The 20,232-nt window shown below is 42.9% G+C and overlaps 1 protein-coding gene across 5 annotated transcripts in view; it reads right to left on the bottom strand.

Moving 5' to 3' along the window:
* Positions 1-20,232, bottom strand: part of GHR (growth hormone receptor) — a 269,897-nt gene that overhangs the window by 16,023 nt on the left and 233,642 nt on the right. For all 5 annotated transcript variants that reach the window (XM_019464275.2, XM_019464276.2, XM_053906961.1 and 2 more), the window contains 3 exons: positions 15,650-15,779; positions 8,408-8,580; positions 3,369-3,547 (listed from right to left, as the gene is read on the bottom strand). In XM_019464275.2, the coding sequence (XP_019319820.2) occupies positions 3,369-3,547; positions 8,408-8,580; positions 15,650-15,779 (482 nt within the window). The remainder of the gene's footprint in view (positions 1-3,368; positions 3,548-8,407; positions 8,581-15,649; positions 15,780-20,232) is intronic.

The following is a 20,232-nucleotide window of genomic DNA, read 5'->3' as shown; positions in this document are numbered from 1 at the left end:
TGACCTTCTGTTGGATAAAGAAAGTAGCAAAATATTCACTTACAGACATGTCTATGGATAGACATCTAAGAAATCTTGTTATTTAATAAAGAAATCTATGGATTTTGCAAAGATCACTCTGAGCCATGGAAAGTGATTTAGTGTGGGGGAAGGAGTGGGCAAAGAGTAATACACAGGAGCTGATAATAACACCAGTTCATGATATAACTTGAGCATGAATCAATAGGAATTGGTAATTATTTGGATATAAGGAATAAGATTAAGATACAGATAGATGTCAGAATAATATTCTGGTTTAAATTTGAACAACTTTATCGACATGTTGTCATTTACTGAGGGGGGAAACTGGGGAGATAGGAGGAAGTTTGAACATGCTGTTTTTTTGAGATGCTAATGAGGCATGCCAGTGGATATGTTCAGGAGGCATTTGGATGTACAAGTGTGGAACACAGAAATGAGGTCCGGGCAGAACCACTGTGCTAAGTGCCCTCATGTGTTGACATTAATCTGGAACTTTCTATTTTTCAACTAGCTTCCACCAAATGGATTTTTTTTAAATACTCACAACCATCATGTGAAATAAAGTGAACATGACGAGTTTTATAGTACACTGAAATACTCCCAGCAATAAAAAGGAATGTTACACTCAGCAATATGAATGAATCTCATATGCATTACGAGGAGTGAAAGAAGCCAGAATCCAAAGGTTACTTATTGTATCATTCCATTTGTATGACTTCCAGGAAAAGGCAAAACTACAGAGATGAGCAGATCAGTAGTTGCCAAGGATTAGGGTTTTGGGAGGATTTGACTTCAAAGGGACAGCATGAGGAAATTTTTTGAAGGTTATGATAAGTTGTTCTGTATCCTGATTCTGGTGGTAGCAACAAAGCTCTATGGATTTTTCAAAACTCACAGAATCATACAAGTAAAAAGTGGATTTTAATATGTGCATTTTTTGAGTTTTTATTAAAAGAATGTTAAGCGAGAGAGTGTTTTAGAATGATCACTCTGGCTCCAGTGTGAAGAATGGATGAGACGCATCAAATACCAGAGGCATAAGATCTGCTTGGGGGATGTTACATGAATGCAATCAGATAGGACTGCAACTAGGAAATAACACATGGTAATTCCTTAAAGGTTAGTTGCAATGTGGAATCTGAAACTATCAATGAATCTTACTACATGAAAATACACCTTTCCATCTAGCACTTTGAATGGATCATCTCCCCATGCATGATTTGGGTTACATCATGTATTTGGCATTTGGAAAATACTCGTGCACTGAGTTATGCAAATTTTCTAAATGTTCACACATTTTATTATACAATATAAAAAAATCACTTTGGCTAATATCACCATTGCATCAGGAAAATCTTCAAAGATTGGGAAAGCTACCAGGCTCACTGCTGCAGAGGCAAGTTTCCCAAAACTCTGATTTTCCTTTGAAGGTTCAAATATCATTGGTAACAACTACCGTCCATTGTTTTTCTTGAACTGATAAGCACGCTTCATTCTTTTCCAAGAAACGTTTGCCAAATACTTGCCAACGCCGCTATGAGAAACCATCTATGGGGTTATCAGGTGTTCTTTCAAGCAAAAATGGCGTTCCATGCGAAAAGCAGCTGATCCGGCTGGCAACTTGGCTTTATTAAGACAACCGTGGGGGACTCAGTGTACAGCAGACGTATGCTATGTGTCCTTGGCATGTGTCATCCAGAATATTAAAAAGCTATGTCATCAGGGGCGCTGGGGTGGCTCAATCGGTCGAGTGTCAACTTTGGCTCAGGTCATGATCTTGCGGTTCGTGAGTTCAAACCCTGCATTGGGCTCTGTGCTGACAGCTCAGAGCCTGGAGCCTGCTTCGGCTTCTGTGTCTTTCTCTCTCTCTTTCTCTGCCTCTCCCCTGCTCGTATTCTGTCTCTCTTTCTCAAAAATAAATAAAATATTAAAAAATTTTTTAAAAAAGCTATGTTGTCAAAGGTTGAGATTTAATAAAGTAAATAAAACATGCAGCTGCATCAAGGACATTGCTCAGTGAAGCTGGCTCTCCGCTCTCATTGACTGTGAGCGCATGGTGACCCTGCCAGTGCGGTTTGCAATGACCGCCTTGATTTTTCCTCAGGTGACAGTGGGTTTGCCACCATTGCTTTTGTACCATTGCCACAAATCTCAACATGGTGAAAAAAGGCGATAGCATTTTAGTATGAGTAGGAAAACAGTCTTGACCTTGTGGATTCCCTGCCAGGCTCTCAGGACCCCTCGGGGTTTCAGAGTTCACACTCAGAGAACCTCTGCTCTGGAGTACGCAGTGCAGTGCCTAGTGTGGGGTAGTCCTTTCATTGGCTGTGGAATAAATGTTTGACCGAAACCTGAATTTAGAAAGTCTTATTTGACTCTGCATCCAACCAGGGATTTTTGCACCAAGTTAGTGGAACAGATACCTAAATTAAAACGATTCTGGAAACTGTACCGCAAAGTCCAGTATTTAACTGTTCACAGCCGCTCCAAAATGAACTTTAATGACAAAATTGGCTTCTTTTTCAGCAGAACATGGAATGGACAGGCCTGGTGTCTCAAAATTTTGGGAGTGAATCTGTCAGGGCACTGGGCACGACCTGATGACTGGCCAGAACCCACTGGGCTTGGCCAGGGCTTGGCTATGGTTAGACTGATTTAGAATTAGTTATACAGGGAGCAGCAAGATAATCCTGCTTTTCTTCTTGTTGTGTGCCATGTGGAATTTATCTAAGCACCCAGTTCCCATGAATTTGTCAAGGAGGTAAGGAGTTCAGAGGTCAACCACATCCATGCTGCTTGCCTACACAAAAACTTCTCAGCTTGATTCTCCCCTGAGGTATGGAGCAAAACATCCTTCTGAAACCTCTAGGGGACAAATTCCCTTCCTCTGTTTCCCTCCTGGAGTCACTTAAGCACTTAATTTAATGGCGGTCTTGTGAGCAGTAGCAACTAAAATCATGGGAGAATATTTAGCCATAGCTCCCTATTGGCCTCGATCATAACTCTTCTCATGTTTAGCCACGTCCCCAAAGACAGCTTAAGTGCTAGAGTACACGATTTTGTTCTAATGTTAAACTGGACAATGAGGACGACTGGGGAAGTAGTTTTCCTTCCTTTCCATAGGCTTCTGTATAAGCTCCCTGTCGGCACCTGCTGTGGGACAGAATTCCAAGATGATATTTTACTGATCATATCCGTTTTCCTCAAATACGAAAATATGGAGTATACAGCACGGGCATGTGGTATTAAGTCAAAAGGAAGTCCAATGATAAATGAGAGAGGTGTTGCTGAGATAAAAAGAAGAAAAGCCAAAGCATTTTGAAGTGTGATATGTACTGATATCTTACCGTTTTCCACTGGGACTCATTTACTTCTTTGTACTGCAGTTCATACTCCAGGACTATCCATCCCTTCTGAACGTCTGCATTGGGCGGTGGTTCCCACCTCACCTGGATATCTGCATGAATCCCCGTTAAACTGATGTTCAGTAGAGTCCAGTTGAGGCCAATGGGTGGATCTGGTTGCACTGTGCGTTTCGACAGAGAGTTAGTGCACAGAGAGACAGACAGGTACAGCTTGGTATTAATGGAGTGCTTTCTTCTGAAGAGACCACTTACTTCATGCATTTTTATTGTTTACACTCCTAATTCTTTCAATATTCTTATTATACACTCATTTTATAAGAGGGTACCATTTTTTTTTTGACTTGAGTACGGTCTGTTTTTAACTTTGAAGAAACCCCCTACAAAAAAATTCCTTTTCAAGTCTACGACCTGACCTAAAACTTTTCTTGAGGATCTGCCATGTCTTACAATTCTTTTAGCCCCCAAAGAATTAATGCTTTGGGATTTTGGCAAAGGAATTCATTATAACTCAAAACTGAAGGAACAGAGTCAGAAAGACCTACAGCATTTAAACATGTGGCTGTTTTGGAACCAGGGATCGAAAAATCTTTTTTATTCCAAATTGCTTATTACCTGCGCCAAGGATCTTATATTAACTTCTGTATGGCTACCAGAACAATCCTTCCAAACACAGCACAGGCTCCTTAGCTTGTTGTCCTCCAGTCACATGTCATGATTTTTTTAGACATAAGAAGGATGGGCATTGCACTCTACTCTCAAATGGTGAGGAGTCAGGGTTTTCTGCCTTTTACTTAACTGCATGTGAACAATCTGAAATCGTGTTTTGCTTGGTTTCTACTGACATATTGTACATTCTCTGGTAAGTCGGCTGTATTCTGCTTATTAGGACTGCAAAGACCACAATTTCCCAAAGGTTGATGCAGAGAAATACGGATTCCAAAGCTAGGAACATATCTAAATTTACGTTCTAGATAGTTCCCAATAAATTACTGCACTTCATGTCTCAGTACAGAGGTTTTCAAAAATCACTTGCAGATACAGAGTAAAATGTACTTTCTTTTATACTGTTTGTAGAAGGGTACCCAGAGTGCTGCAAAGTCTGGATCCCCAGAGCTGACCACAGATAAGCCTACAAATATATGCTCTGAGGAGCCATAACTGGCTATTAAAAACTGGTGGTCAAAAGGGGAAGCTCTTGCATTTAACCAGAGTTAAAACAGACTTCACTGTGAAGGAGCATGATAGTGCCCCCCCTTTCCCCCCCACCCCCACCCTGTAGAGTGGACACAACTTAAAAAATTAGGAAATCCAAATTTAATAATGAACACATTTCAGAAGTTAAATTGGAGGGATTTGCAACACAGCCGAGCCACAGTATGGCTACAATAACGACAGTAATGCTTCACTCTTCTGAATTTGTTGGGGACTGAGCAATTCTGAGAGCCGAAATTTAACACTTTAATGTTTTTTTATGGAAAAATTTCAACTTATTACTCATGTTTCATCTTAAAAACTCCCCTTTCTGCTTTAAATAGAAGATATGGAACATGGTCTTTTTCTTTTCACTTTTTAAATGTTTATTTATTTTTTGAGAGAGAGAGAGAGAGAGAGAGAGAGAGAGAATGAGCGGGGGAGGGGAAGAGAGAGAGAGAGAGAGAGAGAGACAGATAGACTCTGAAGCAGGCTCCAGGCTCTGAGCTGTCAGCACAGAGCCCAACATCGAGATCGAACTCAGTAACTGTGAGATCATGACCTGAGCCAAAGTCAGAGGCTTAACCTACCGAGCCACCCAGGCGCCCTGAACATGGTGTTTTTTGAGTGGACTCATATCACTGTTACAAGCATAATAATAACCTCTCCCTTTCCTCTGTACATACTGCCACACGCTGTACTTGACAGGTCCTCCAAGATGTTGGAAAAGCACCTGAGACTGAATACATCCCCAGGCAGCCCTGGTCCTCTCCCCAGAATATGCTCCCTCCCCTGTCACTTTCCCTCTCTCTGTTGCTGGTGCCTCCATTCCTCCAGTCGTTCAGGGTGAAGTTAGTGAGCTCTTCCGGGACTCATCCCTCTCTTACCACCCCCACAGTCTGTCAGTTGTACTTTCAAGACAGTCTCCGAGCTCAACCACTGCCCACTGCTGCACCTCTCAACCCAGCCCTGCCTTTGGGGTTTTTTACCCATGTTGCTGCATTAGCCTCCTAAACGGTCTCCTCCTGTTGTTATTGCCCTCATTTTAAAAATTTACTTATTTTTGAGAGAGAGAGAGAGAGAGAGAGAGAGAGAGAGAGAGAGAGAGCGCGCAGGGGAGCAGAGAGAGAGAGGGAGAGAGAGAATCCCGAGCAGGTTCCATGCAGTCAGCACAGAGCCTGACATGGGGCTCGATCTCACAAACTGTTCGCTCATTACCTGAGCTGAAATCAGGAGTCAGATGCTTAACTGACTAAGCCACCAAGGCACCCTGGTCTTGGTCCTCCTTCAGTCTATTCTCAACACAGTCCTCAATACACTTGTCACAGTGGTTACTTTCACACTTGATTTAGAGCATATCACTCATATAAAACCCTCCACAGCCTTCCTATCCCACTCCAAGTGGAAGCCAAAGTCTTTCAATGGCTTCAGGTGTACTGGAGCTTTGCCTCTCAGCTCTCTCAGATGTGGCCTGTTCCAGGCCCCTCCTGGCTCACCCTGCGGCAGGTCCTCCCCAACCACGCTGTTCCTCAAGTGAGCAAAGGCAAGCTCTCACCGCAGGAGCTTTACCCTAGCTGTGCCCTCTTGTTGACCTGATCTTTACCTCAGATGGATACAATGTTCTCTCATTTTTTTTCTCTCCCAGCAAAGCCAGCTCTGCTAACTCTATTAAAATTGCACCCTCTCCTGCATGCCTCTTCTCCTTCCCTATGTTAGTTTTCTTCATAGCCTTGTCTCTCTCCACCCCTATTGGGATAAGATCCCACGAGGGCAGACGTTTTCTTCTCCTGGCACCTAGAGATGTACTTGGCCCGAGGAAAAGACTCATGGTTTTCATCTTAAGATCTATTAGGCTTACCTTGTTCCTTGCTGTCTCCCCTCTCAGCTCCCTCCCTGCCTGCTATGGCTGTAGTATCTGTCATCATCTTTTGTCTTGGTTATCACAAAGCCTTCTAACCTCTATCTTTGCTCCGTGCTACTCCAATCTACTCTCTCCACTGCAGGGCGGATTTTCCTGAGACATTAGTAATGCGACCGTACGACTTTGAGATTAGGAACATGGACTCTGGAGTTATGCTGCATAGGTTCAAATCTCAGCTCTGCCTACTAGCTGTTTGACCTTGAGTTAGCCTTTAAATGCTCCGAGCCTCAGTTTCATCATCTGTAAAATGGGGATTACAATAGAATCTATCTCACATGGTTATTACACCCAACCCATAGGTAAGGGCTTTGTAAGTGTTAGTTAGCTATTACTATCCCCAGGCCATTTTCCTTCTTAAATATCTTTAAATGCACCTCTTGGCAGTAAGATACGGTCTTATCTTACTGGATACACTTATGATTTCACATAGGAACACTTATGATTTCTCTTGGCTGATCAGTCAGGCCTGCCTAACCGAGGCAGTTAGGTCTCCTGAGTCCTTCAACATTCTGTGCTGTTTGTCACTTCCGGAACTTAGTAGTTGTTGGAAGACACAGGCCAGCCTGTATACTTGGCAGCTCCCACTGAGGCTTTCAGAAGGAAGTGAGCTGCCACAATTTCTGGGCACCCCTTTCTCATCCCTCAGGCCCAGTCAATCATCTGTATCTTTGGCCACTACCTCAGCTTACTACGTATTCCACACACCTTGAATCCAGCACCTAAGACACGGTACTGCGGTTATTTAACACATTGGACTCCCCTACTTGACCATATCTTACTCATTCTGTAGCCACCATACCCAGCACAGTGCTCAGGGCATGGCAGGCCCTCAGTGAAGGCCAGTCACAGAAATGAGTGGGGCTAGCTATTGGCAGGGTCAGGATTAGAACATGGGTCTTGACCCGATATTCTTACTACTACCTATTCAGCCATTCAAAAGCTACATCTATTGATATTGGGGGCAGCCACTGAATAGTCTCTCCAAGTTAAGCAGTCGGGTTCTCTTTTCTGCTTGTTCTTCTCCCTGACAGGCTATCAGATTTACTTGTTTCTGCCTGCAGCTTCTAGCCACATTCTCTCAGCCTCTTCTAGTCTGCTGATGCCTGGGAAACCACACACAAGCTTGTAAGAACAGCACGTCTCAGAGGAACTTCAAGGAACTTCTATCTATAACAAATGAGCCTTTGTGGATAGATTCTGAGGCACCAATGTCATCTACTCAAAGTCCTTCTTTGGTTCTCTATATTTTGCTGTTTACACTATTCTAGTATAAACATAAAAATTCCAATTACAGTTGTTTGTTTTGTTTTGTTTCATTTCCCCTTGTGTCCGCATGATGGGCAAGGGATAATCTGTCTAGATCTTTCATTTAGTTCACTGAGCTGATTATCTCCAATGTTTGTCTTGAGGTCTTATAAACATGTTTTTAAACCGATTTGGGGTTATTTTGTAACTATAAAGTTCCAGAATTCTTATGCCTTGTGATAAAGAAAATCTAGGCTTTGGTTATAGCAATGATAGGGATCAAAGGTCAACATATGTCAGATCTGAATATAATAATCATATTGAATAATTAGGAATGAAGGAATCGTGGGAGTATGCTGAGTTTGTCTCTTGTGGTGGCACCCAAGAACACAATTCAGCTTTCAAGATCTCCTCAAGGAAAAGACTCTGGAAGGCTCCCATTCTTTTCTCGACAACATTTACTGCCATTTATGTTAGAGCCAACTTAAGTCCCCTGCGCCTTCTCTCTCTTGTTCGCTGGCTGATCTCATGCCCTATAAAGCAGACTTCCATTCACCTAGATTACAATGACCAAGGCTTCCTACTTGAACACACTTGGACATTGAGGCTTCCCTGCTTACTTAATCTAAAGCCATGTCAAATAAAACACAAACCTGTGATTTACCTATTTCCTCAACAGAGAAACACTTTTGATCCACTGTACCACCATTGCTGGTTAGCTTGATACAGTAGGGTATCCAAATGGAGGTATAAGATGAATTAAAGTAACAGCTGTTTTCTCCAGCAGAGACATAATCGGGGCATTCTTTCCATTCTTGAGTCCACTCTTGAGTGCTCCTGAAATGGAGGGTAAAAGAGCATGAATTGTTCCAAGCATCATGCCATAGTTTAAGTCAAAGCGAAGAGCCTGACAGTCAGATTCAATAAACTGGAACACAAATATTTTACAAGCAAGTATTTTAGCAGCACCATTTCCAAGAAGTACCCCATCTGTGGACATCATCCATAGTGTCTGCAGACTGAGAGGAGGCCATTTGGGACATGGACTATAGCAAAAGCATCTGTTCATTAACTGCATACGAAGTGCCAGCTCCTAGATTAAGTCATTTGTGGTTAGGTACTTTATTGTCCACATTTTACAGATGAGGGTTCTGAGGCTCAAGGAGGTCTAAAATGTTCCTTTATTAAAACACTCCAGAGGGTCATCTCCCAAACTGTAAAGATTCCCAAAATACAATGGCTCTTTGGACTGGGTGTTTCCTCAGCTCATGGTGGAACATACTGGGGAGGCATGTTCTCCTGGAGGAGTGACACTGAGAATTGGGTGGCTTTGAGGTGGAAAATTACCACACTACTCGGAATCACTATACCCTCTATCCGTCTCCCCAAGGCTGTCTTATGCTTGGGCGAGTTATCCTGATGTCTTGAACTCCTTCCCATACTCCTGGTTTTTTCCTTAAGTATATGAAGAGCCTTGGGAACACTGTAAACAAGCTGGACACCCAGGTGACATTTACGAAGCATGGGAATCCCAGCCTTTTTCTCCCCACCCATAAACGAGACAAAAGGCCATGAACCCAGAAGTTAAAACATTTTTCCAAACCTAGAAAGCAATTTTTTTTCTATTTTGTAATTAGAGTGAATGTTTACTTATAATATAAAAAATGGAAACAAAATGGGCTCCACTGAATCCATGTGTTTGCCTATCTGTTCCTTTTTGTACTTTCTCTAAGAAAACAAATTCCTATTTTCCTATATCTTGGATCTGATAAAAACACACAAACAGACAAACACAACAAATCATGGAGGAAAGATGGCCACATGGAGGATACCGAAGGAATCAGAGAAGCCACATCTCTGTAATTACACTCTGCCATACATTTATTCACTTCTGTCCTACTCTACAGAAAGCATCATTTACCCAGATGACCTAAAACACTGGCAGGGTGTGTGAGCTGGATGGAAAAGAGATGCTGGGAAGTTCACTGTGGAAGGAAGCAGAGGTTTGGGAAAGGAAATTCCCTGGTCAGCTGCCATGGGGACCCGAACAAAAATGCAGAGCAACCAAGGATTGCCCAGACTCAAGTCCACCACGGCAAGAACAGAGCAAACACGTGCTAGGATGTGACACAGCTCTCCAGAGTCCCATCCCTCTGACTGACTGACTGAATGAGTTCAGCAAGCGATCTTTGGGGGGCCTACTATACAAGTACTACAGAAGCATTACATCTGGCACTAGCGCGTGTGGATACAATGGTGAATAAGATTTCATTCCTACCTTCAGGCTAGAAGAAGACGCAGAAATTACACCTGAGTACTTTTTATTTTTTTCTGTCTCCTGTATTCATTGCATTCATATTTAATAAGCACTGATTATATATCAAATACTGTGCTGGACATTAAGGGGATGCACGTGTGTCTAAGGAATGACTCCTGCCTCAGAGGGATGACTAAAAAGCTGTATTACAAAGCATCATGAGTTTGTGCTCACAAATAGTGCTAAAAGTTCAGAAGAAGGAATGATTGCTCTGTTCATGGAAGGCTTCAAGGTGGAGGTGGTGTTTCCAGCAAATACATGGCAACAGGGAAAGGAAGGAGGGAACAGAGTAGACAAAGGCATTGAGGTATGCAAGTATGGGCACGAGTGTGGTGAGGGAAATAGGAGACAATGGAATAAACGGGACAACTTTTCTTAAATTAGAATTGCTACTTGGGTGGAGTAATTCATTATTTGCTTATTATTCATGAGGTATCAGCTGAGAAAAAGGCTTGTAAGTCAAGGAGACATAAAGCCAGGGAGTCTGTGACTGAATGAGAAGAAGGTGGGAATGACCTTGTGTAGGCTGAGGTGCTTGGGGCTGGTAGGCCAGACAGTGGGGGGTCTGTGAGACTCCTTCTCAGGGAGGGGTGCTGGGTAGCAGCGAGCAACAAGGCTGTGGGGAAGGCAGGGACCGGAAGGAAGGGACGAGGGAGATAACACACACTTCCTTCTTTACAGCTGTTTCTCAGGCTGGTCTATTGGCACTAGGGGGAAACTTGTACAGTATGAGGGGGTCCTTGAGACAGGTGCTCATCAGCTGTTGGAAAGAACTTGGGATTAACATGGCCAGTGAACTGTTTCTTAAACTCTGGTTGAGATTCTCAAAAGTTGCATACCCTTGGATGAGAGGGAGATCCATCCCTGATGGGAAGTGTGAGTGGTGTGTGTATACATGCATGTACGTGTGTGTATGTGTATGTGTGTGTACGTGTGTATATGTGTATGTATGTGCACGTATACATTTGTGTGTATATGTGGACATGTGTGCGTGCGTGTGTGTGTGTTTAGAATAATGGGAAAAGGATTTAAAACGTTAGGGCTAGGTGGGTCATTGACATATAGTATGGTTTATTTTATCTTGACTGTCAAGCTAGATAAAAGTGTATTTGGGAGAATGGTTTAGCAAGATTGTCCAGAGAAACGAGCCTCTTATTTAATAGCATAGATACAAAATGTATTTAGCATAGTTGATAGTATAAAAGTTAGCATTAAAATGTAAAGATGTAGAACAGTGCCTGTCAGGTCTGGACTGTAATAGGGAGTTTAGCTCCCTATTTAAGGTTTTAAGGTTTCTCAACTTGTGACATCCCCATGGGGATGGGGACTGTATGAAAAATCTTGTTTAGATTATTCCAAATCCATGAGTTCCACAGAGCAAACAACTTAAGCACTTATCTTAAGCACGGTGGGTTGAGAACAGTTAGTTCAAAACATGACTCCCAATGCCCTCCCCATCTTTAACCAAAGTTGAACTTTATTTTAAATAAATATTTAAAACTTCTTTTTAAACTCTTAAATTTAGACAGAGAAAACCCCCAAGAAACAAATGGACTCACAAAACAGAGACTCTGTTGCCTGCTTTCCCCGGTTGAATTTGTATGCAGGCAAGCAAAGCCATATGGAAACTACTCTCCCTTTGTCATGCCGCTAAGAGTTAAGTGCACTACGTTTGTTCCTGGTCTATCTTGTGAAATAGAAGGAAAGCTGTACAATGAGACCATCAGTAAAAATCAGAATAAAGAGCAGAAGAAATGCTTTCTATCCAAATGCTGTTCCATCTAGCAACTGGAAGAAAAATCCTAAAAGTAAAACATCACTTATGTTCCAAGGACGACTATTTTCATTACATACAGATCATGTGTTTCAGGCTTAAAATTCAACCTTTTCATTGGGAAAAAAAAAAGTAATAGTGCCCTTTCTCCCTTCTAATCTCCCCTACAACCTTGCATGGAAGATCAACTTCCCTTTAAAAGGCTAGGATATATATATATATTGTAAGCATTTGTATTGAAAATGTCCCATGGGGCGCCTGGGTGGCTCAGTCGGTTGAGCATTCGACTTCGGCTCAAGTCATGATCTCGTGGTCTGTGAGTTCGAGCCCCGCGTCAGGCTCTGTGCTCACAGCTCAGAGCCTGGAGCCTGTTTCAGATTCTGTGTCTCCCTCTCTCTCTGACCCTCCCCCGTTCATGCTCTGTCTCTCTCTGTCTCAAAAATAAATAAACGTTAAAAAAAAAATTAAAAAAAAAAAAGTCCCAAATTTCTAAATGAAACTTACTGATAAAAACTGAAAAAAAAAAAGGCTAGGATAATTGGTTGAGGGGAGTGAGCACGGGGGAGGGCAGAGGCGTGGGATACAGCCTCAGGGACTGAGCCTTCCCACATCCGCCCACTTTCTTCAAAACTAAGGTGTCTGCAGGCAAGGAGCTGAGAGCACAGCAACTCTGATAGGTTTCCCTGGAGCCTCCTGTTGTGGTGCCTGTGGTTTGCATTCAGGTGGGGTCATCTCCCAGCTCGGAGATGAGACCTGGCACCACCTCCATCCCAGGGGGGCAGAAACCGTTCCGAATCAGCTGCCCCTCCCTCCAGCTCACCTGGCTGGGAGCAGGGCCAGCCAAGCGTGTGGCTGCCTCTGGGCCCATCCTGTCCACGGCCTGACATGTTTAGGCTCCTCTGTGCTTTAGTTACCAAGGCCAGGCTGGTAAGCAGAAAGCCCAGTGGCCCGGGCCCCTTCTGTGCCCCTCCCTGTCCCCTCTGCTTCAGTTCTGGATGACATCCTGTCACAGTGTTGTATGTCAGGGAAGAGGGGTCATGGTTCTATACTTCCAGAAGTTGCCTGGGAACTGAATTCTAAGAAACAACGACAAGGGTCAGAAAGTGCATTTGCACAGTCCTCTCTGTGCAAGGGGGCCAATGGGAAGTGTAACACATTTGTGTACTAGACGCTGTGGTCTGGGCCTGACACTCCAGGCCCTTTGATTCTGCCCTTCCTAGATAAACCGGGTGGGGGCTTATGCTATTTTGGCTAAATCTTCAAAATAATTACAATTTTGTAGAGAAAACAGAAAATACTGGTTTTGCAAGTTTGGGTTGGCTCTGATCACGAGGTTGAAGATGTGACAATTTTTTTCCCCTGGGATCCCAAACTCCATTAGGGCAACAGTTAACGACATCCTCCCGAATATGTTCCGGTTTCCCTGCCACCTGGTCACACTTTCCGTGGCATCTCTGTTAGCACAGAGCCAGGGTTTGGAACCGGGGTGCTGAGAGCCCGAGGGTGGGCAGAGGAGGCCTGGAGGCAAAGGTCTGTGACCCTGACAGAAGAGGGTAAGGAACAGATACATATTTGTGAGGGCTTTCTACCTTTCGGGTTATCTTTTTGCTCACGTTCAGATTTGGAGACTATTGGGGTGGTAATAACCCGTTTTCATAAAATGGGCCCGACTCTGCTATTTCTTTATCCCGTTTAGCTCATTGTGCCTGCACAAATAACTTGTTTTGTTTCCACTGAGTTGGCTCTCTGTTGCTGAGGCAAAAACAGAAGAACTGTACCTCCAAAATCTCTCTTCACTCAACAGTCAATTCAACAGGCATTCAAGAGAGTTACCAAACATATACGCTTCCTGTCTGACTGTATTCACACAATCCAGCCTAGCCTCTTGGCCCCTACCTCTCTGTAGGGTCAGCCATAATAGAGAAAAAGTGCATTTGGTGCCCAACCTTGTCACTTCCGTGGGTACATCCAGGAGACTGCTCTCACACCCGGGAAGTGGGGAAGGCCAGTAGGGGTTGCTAACTCAAAGTATTTATTTGTAAATTGAGTACCCAGTTTTGCACTAAAAATGGTCTTAGAGCACACCAATAATCACTAATAGTAAAGAATCAAAAGTCAATTTGGTAAGCTCAGGCATTGGATTTCTGTATCATTATTATTTTAAAGGATTACTATATTATAAACAATAATAGCAGCTACCACTTGCTGAGTATGTACAATGTGCCAAGCACTGTGGTAAGCGTGTTTCATGTATTATCTAAAACATCCTCACAAGACGTCATGAGACCAGGTCTGTGATCTCCGTTTTGCAAATGAGGTGACTGAGTTGTGAACAAACTACTTTGCCTGGTGTCTGCAGTGAGTGCCAGCCAGGCTGAGATGTGGCTTTGTTGGCCCTGAGCCCATGTCCTGAACTGCTCACCGCGTCTTCACTCCCTTTCCCCACTCCTCAGTGGGGGTAGATGGCATCCTCCTTGGACTGATAAACACCCCCACCCTGGGGTAAAGGGTCCTGGCTAACCTTACCTCTCGGCTTGGGCCTTCCCTGGGAGTTGGGTGGAAAAGGGGAAATGATAAAGTGTTTGAACCTAAAAATTTTAAAAAAGCAAAAAGGGACAACGTAAGAGTGAACAGAAAGGGAAATAATTCTAGGGGAGAAGTCAGAAATAAACAACTTGGGTGGTGATGATACCGAGAGACTCTGTTTTCACTCTTCCTCTGTCGTTTTGCAAGACAACCAGTCAAAATGGAACGGAAAAGGATTACAGTTCCTTACTGAGTATAACTAATTTAACAGGAGCATTGTCCATTTTTACATAGAAACCAAGCTGAGTCTTTCAAAACATACATCTCTTCTAAAAGCCCACCACAGATAAAGTCAGATTCAAAGCCCGGCCGTGACCAGCAAGGCTTGGCACAGTCTGGCTCTGGCTAACCTTCTGACGTCTTCAAACATCGCATCCCCACGTCAAAGCTTGTGCCATTCTTGCTGGCCTCCTGCTTTCCTCCAGCAGCTCAGCCTCAGGAGCTTTGCACTTGCAATATCCTCTGCCTGAACAGTTCCTCCCCCCGCCCCTGCAGATATTCATGTGGCCTCTCTCACTTCACTTATGTCTCTGCTATAATACGACACGCCAGCAAGGCCCACTGTGACCTCCTCATCTAAAGTATCACCAAGCTCCCTACACACACACACACACACATACACACACATACACTCACCCTTATCGACACTTTCACATACTATCTCACATATGTTTACACATTCACACATTTTGCACATCCACATACCCACTTTCACACATTCTCACATGCACATACTATTCACCCTCTTGCACACACACTTGTACACACTCCACACACACTCATGCATATTTGCTCTTGCACCTACACTTTCACGCACTCACACATATGCTCACTCACTTTCACACACTCACCCTCAGACACTCTCATGCACATGCATGTACTCATATACAGCGTGGACACTTTTTATCCTCTTTCTGGCTTTTACTTTTCTTAATAACCCGTATTACCAGCTGACATTTATTTTTAAATTTTTTATTGTCTGTCTTCCCCAATTGGAAATGAAGCCCATGAGTCTAGGGCCTTTACCTTTTTTTTGTAATCAATGCCATATCTCCAGTGCCTAAATAGTACTAAACACGTAGAAAGGGCTTAATTAATAATTTTTGACTAAATGAATACATTTAAGTCATCAAAATAAATTATTTCCATCTCCACCACTGCATGCAGTTCAGTATACTTTCATCAGAAAATCCATGGAGGAAAAAGTCAGAAAGGCATGAAGGCTGCACCTTCTAATATAGAACAGCTGTGTGGATCCTGGGCTCTTGAAGCCACGACGAACCCCATCTGTCCAGTGGCATGAAAAAGTCTCTAGTTCAGGTGAACGGCACTTGGTGAACTTAGGCTTCCCAGAAGAATCTGCAGAGTAAACAGAAAAGGCAAAGCATGAAATCAGGAGGGTAATGTATGGTCCTAATAAAACACCTATTTAAAGTGGTAAAGAAGAACCACTTTTTCTAGACACAGTCTTTTCCTGGGTCACAGTTTCAGAGCTTGTTGCCTGCCAGTTATTTCTCTGTCAGCTCTTGATTCCAGGAGCAAACTGTTTTGTCTTCATTGCAAACATTATTTTTTAGGGCCTATTTAAGAAGCCAGAGCTAGAGAGAAGGTTTATTTGGAAGGTGACCCTAGGGACAGGAAGTAAGGGCAAGGAGGAGTGGGAAGGGGAGAGTTACCATAGTGGCCAGCTAGGGCCCAACTCCACAGTGGACCCTCTGAAAAGCTGTAGAGTGTGTCCTAGAGAAGGATGGGAGGCTGGGCTGTTTATCCACCAACTCCCACCACCCATTGCTTGAAGGCTACCCTGGGGGTGTTCATGCACCTGCACATGGGCTGAAGGTCCTGCCTGACTTGGGAGAGGCCTGGGCAGGCACCTGAAATGTCCCGGCAATGTTCATGATGGCGACTGTCCACCACAGATGCATGCACTGACATCAGGTGGGACAAAGGATGTGGCGTGGGATCACAGCTTCCACTGTAGGGTCCTTCCTCCCTTTATGGATTGTTTGATAAAAAGCCACTTAGGTTTGCATTCTTTTAAAAGATTCAGCCATTACATGCATTAAATAGATGATGACTAAAAAATTCATGCATACATATGTGTCAACTCTAGTTTGGGAAGTGATGACTGCCCCTAAGTGTTAGGATATTAGCCCAAACTCCTCTGCATCTACGAAATCTGCAGCAGACAAGTCTGAGGCAAAACCGACTTTTGTATATCAATTCTCATTGTTCTCTGACTTCCATGGCCTTTTTTGGAGACAGCCAAGTTTCTTTTTTCTTTTTTTCCTCTCCTTATCTGATTCTACTTCAATTATACTGTAAACTTAATACATTTGTTCTCTGATCTAAAGCTCTCATCCCTGAGCAACAGGGAGGCTCTTAATTTTAAAGTATCTTTATAAATACTTTAAAATATACTTTAAAAATAAACAGCATGCAACCAAACACATAAAAATTCCTGATTCCAAGTTCCAGGTTCACATCTGGTGTTCTGAACCAAAACATGCCTCCTTTTTTTCCTTTGTCAACCTCGTAATGAATGGGATGTTATAAACCTTCTAAATAAATCCATCATTCAACCATCCACTCGACAAACACTTACTAAACATCTACTTAGTGCCAGGTTCTCTTCCAAGAGTAGAGCAGGAAACAAAACTGCTAGCATTCTGGTCCTTATGGAATTTCCCTTCTGGTGGGGGCTGGGGGGAGGGGGAGTCCCATGTAGAAAAATGAGCAGGGTAAGGACATAATGGGCTGGGAAATAGAGGCCCCATCCTCCTTCCACTAACACCCATATTAATGCAGCAAAGAAGCTCAGGCTGGGGAAATGTGTCCTTGTTTCTGAACACCTGCTGCCCCAAATAGTCTGGCCACAAGAAAATGAATCTTCAGGAAATCCTGAGTTGCAGATAGGTCCTGCGACCTATCTGCAGATAGGGGTGGCAGAATGTCTTTATTAATAAAATTCCATGGTCATATTGTTGTAAGAAATATTCCTTTTCCTGTATTAGCTAAGGGATTCACAGAGTTTTGGGGAATGGATAGGATCTGCTTGGTACCAAGGGCAGATGGTCAGCCCTCTCTAGGTGGTCAGCATTTAAGAACCCCCCTGAGAGCACTGAAGTGTAGGAGCCTGTGTGAGCTGCTACAAGTGAATATAGTGAACAGGGTGTGTGTTTTGTTAGGTAAGCACCTATTATACGGTAGAGTATCTGGAAAAGTTCCTTTTTCTATTAGCTGAAGCACTGAAAAGGGTATTTTCAGATCCTTCCAGAAAATAAGTAATTCATAAAACATATTTAAGCCACCACTACTTTTAATTCCTGCAGGTGTGAGGAGAGTCTTGCATATTGTGACTACTCCTCTGCATGCAAGGCAAGAAGAGGAAATGTGCTGGGTTGCAAAGTGAGAGATCCGTGTTCTAGTCCTGGCTCTGATACTATTTAGCCCTGTTCTTCCCAAGCTGTTTGGGCCTCAGGCTCCTCAATAGAGAGGCTGGAAGAGATGAGATCCAAGGTACTTTACAACTTCATTTTTACAATGAAATGACATATACCACCACTAATAACAACGTACACAACCAAAACGTAATTTTGGCATTTGAAACAACCAGAGAGCACCAAAAGGAAACACTACTCAGTTTCTTCTATTCTCTGTGCCACAAGCCTGCCACATCATGGCAAGAATAGTAAACCCAACTCAAAAACTTGAAACAGAAAGGAAAAAGAAAAAACCAAAACTTTGTTAGCTGGGGAGAAAAAAACTTAAAAAATTTAATTTAAAACACATTTTTCTTACTTAAACATAGTACTCTTGTTTATTCTGTTTCCTTTTAACTCCAGATGTATAGAAAGCCCTGTATTATCTTCTCATTATACATAAGAAATAGGAGATTTCTGGTTGTGGTGCTAATGTGATGAAGTGTGTGTCTACAGAGGCATTCAGATACAGACCTAGTGCAGCAAAGCTATTTTTAACTTGTCTTTTTTTGGTGTGTATTTTCATGGTCCACCCTCCTTTCCCTACCTTCCTCCTTTCTTTTCCTCCTTCCTTCCTTCCTTCCTTCCTTCCTTCCTTCCTTCCTTCCTTCTTTTCTTCTTTCTTTTCTTTTCTTTTCTTTTCTTTCTTTCTTTCTTTCTTTCTTTCTTTCTTTCTTTCTTTCTTTCTTTCTTTCTTTCTTTCCCTTCCTTCCTTCCTTCCTTCCTTCCTTCCTTCCTTCCTTCCTTCCTTCCACATGGGTATGTCCTGCTAAGTGCTGTAGACAGGACTAATTCTCAATGGCCCCAATGATCCCTGCTTCCTATCATTTATAAGCTTATGTATTTCATCTCCTTGAATAACTTGCTAATCTAATCTACAGAATGTGGCAGCATCGAGGGGATGTCGTATCTGTGATTAGACTATGAAAACTGTGGCTTCCACCTCAGCAGACTTTCATTCTTCTTGGTTTTGATGAAGAAAGCTGCTGTGTTGGTGAGAACCACATGAAAAGGGACTGAGAGTGGCCTTTGGCCAATAACTAGCAAGAAAATGAGGCCCTTAGTCTAACAACCCTTGAAGAACTGAATCCTGCCAGCAACCACACAAGCAAGGATGGAAGCTGATCCTTCCCCAGTCTGGCCTCAGATGAGACCAAGCCCCAGCTGGCACTTTGCAGTCTTCTGAGAGTCTGAGTAGCAGAAGTCCCAACTGATGGGTTAATTTGGAGGAAGGGTAGGGAATAATATTAGCTGAATTCTATTTATACTGAATAAATGAATCCAATATATTAGAACTTGAAAGTGGTGTTCAACAATGGCATAAGCCACTTTTCTTAGCAAATGGAATGCCTCACGGTGCGTGTGGGGAAGTATGTAACTTCTCTGTTGGAGGCAAGAAGAACTGTAGTGTAGCTGGCTGCTTAGCTCCTTCTCTGTTGCTTCCTGCTTCAGCTGTTACTACTGTGGCTGAAGATAGCTGGCATTTCTAATGTTCAGCTCCTTAGTGTCATGCTGAGGTTTTTCCAAGTCTAAGAGGTACTGGCCTAAACTTAAAATGAGCACCTCTCTGATTATCTCTGAAAATCCTAGTAGAAGCTTGCCTTTTTTTTTAAGTTTATTTATTTATATTGAGACAGACAGAGAGCGAGAGAGAGAGCGAGAGAGAGAGAGAGAGAGAGCAAGAAAGTGCACATGCATACATGCAGGGCAGGGGCACAGAGAGAGAGAGGGAGAGAGAGAGAATCCCAAACAGGCTCTGCACTGTCAGCACGGAGCTGGAGTGAGTCTCAAACTCATGAACAGTGAGATCATGACCCGAGCGGAAATTAAGAATCGGATGCAACTGACTGAGCCACCCAGGCCCCCCAGAAGCTTGTTTTACATTTCATTATAAAGACAACAAATGGCTATTATACATTCTCAGGTCCTCTCTGATGAGCCACAAACAATAATTTTGAACCAGTATAATTCCTGCTCTTTCATGGTTTTTTTTTTAGCCTAAATCTAGAGACAATGTAGTTCAATATCCATTTATAGTATCTCTGTAAAGAATGCTGCACTTCACAAGAGAGCCTACCTTCGGCCCTTACTAGAAGAATTGAGTATTCTAACTCGAGTGGTCCCACATTTTGAAGAAATGTTAGTATCAACACTGATCAGCACTCAAAATCTTGAGAACAGATTTGGTATTTATTTTTATTTTCTCTTTGGAGCCTTTATTTTGAAAATGTGGATTTTGACTTGCAACTCCATATTTATCTTAGTTATAATTACCATGTTACATACATCACCTTCCATCTTAGATCATGTTGAATACTTTACATATATTG

Source organism: Panthera pardus, unplaced genomic scaffold (genome assembly GCF_024362965.1).
Source record: "Panthera pardus isolate Hobbes unplaced genomic scaffold, ASM2436296v1 HiC_scaffold_2, whole genome shotgun sequence".
In the NCBI taxonomy this organism is placed as follows: domain Eukaryota; kingdom Metazoa; phylum Chordata; class Mammalia; order Carnivora; family Felidae; genus Panthera; species Panthera pardus.
Note: the sequence above shows the minus strand (reverse complement) of the source record. Positions and strands in the feature narration are given on the sequence as shown.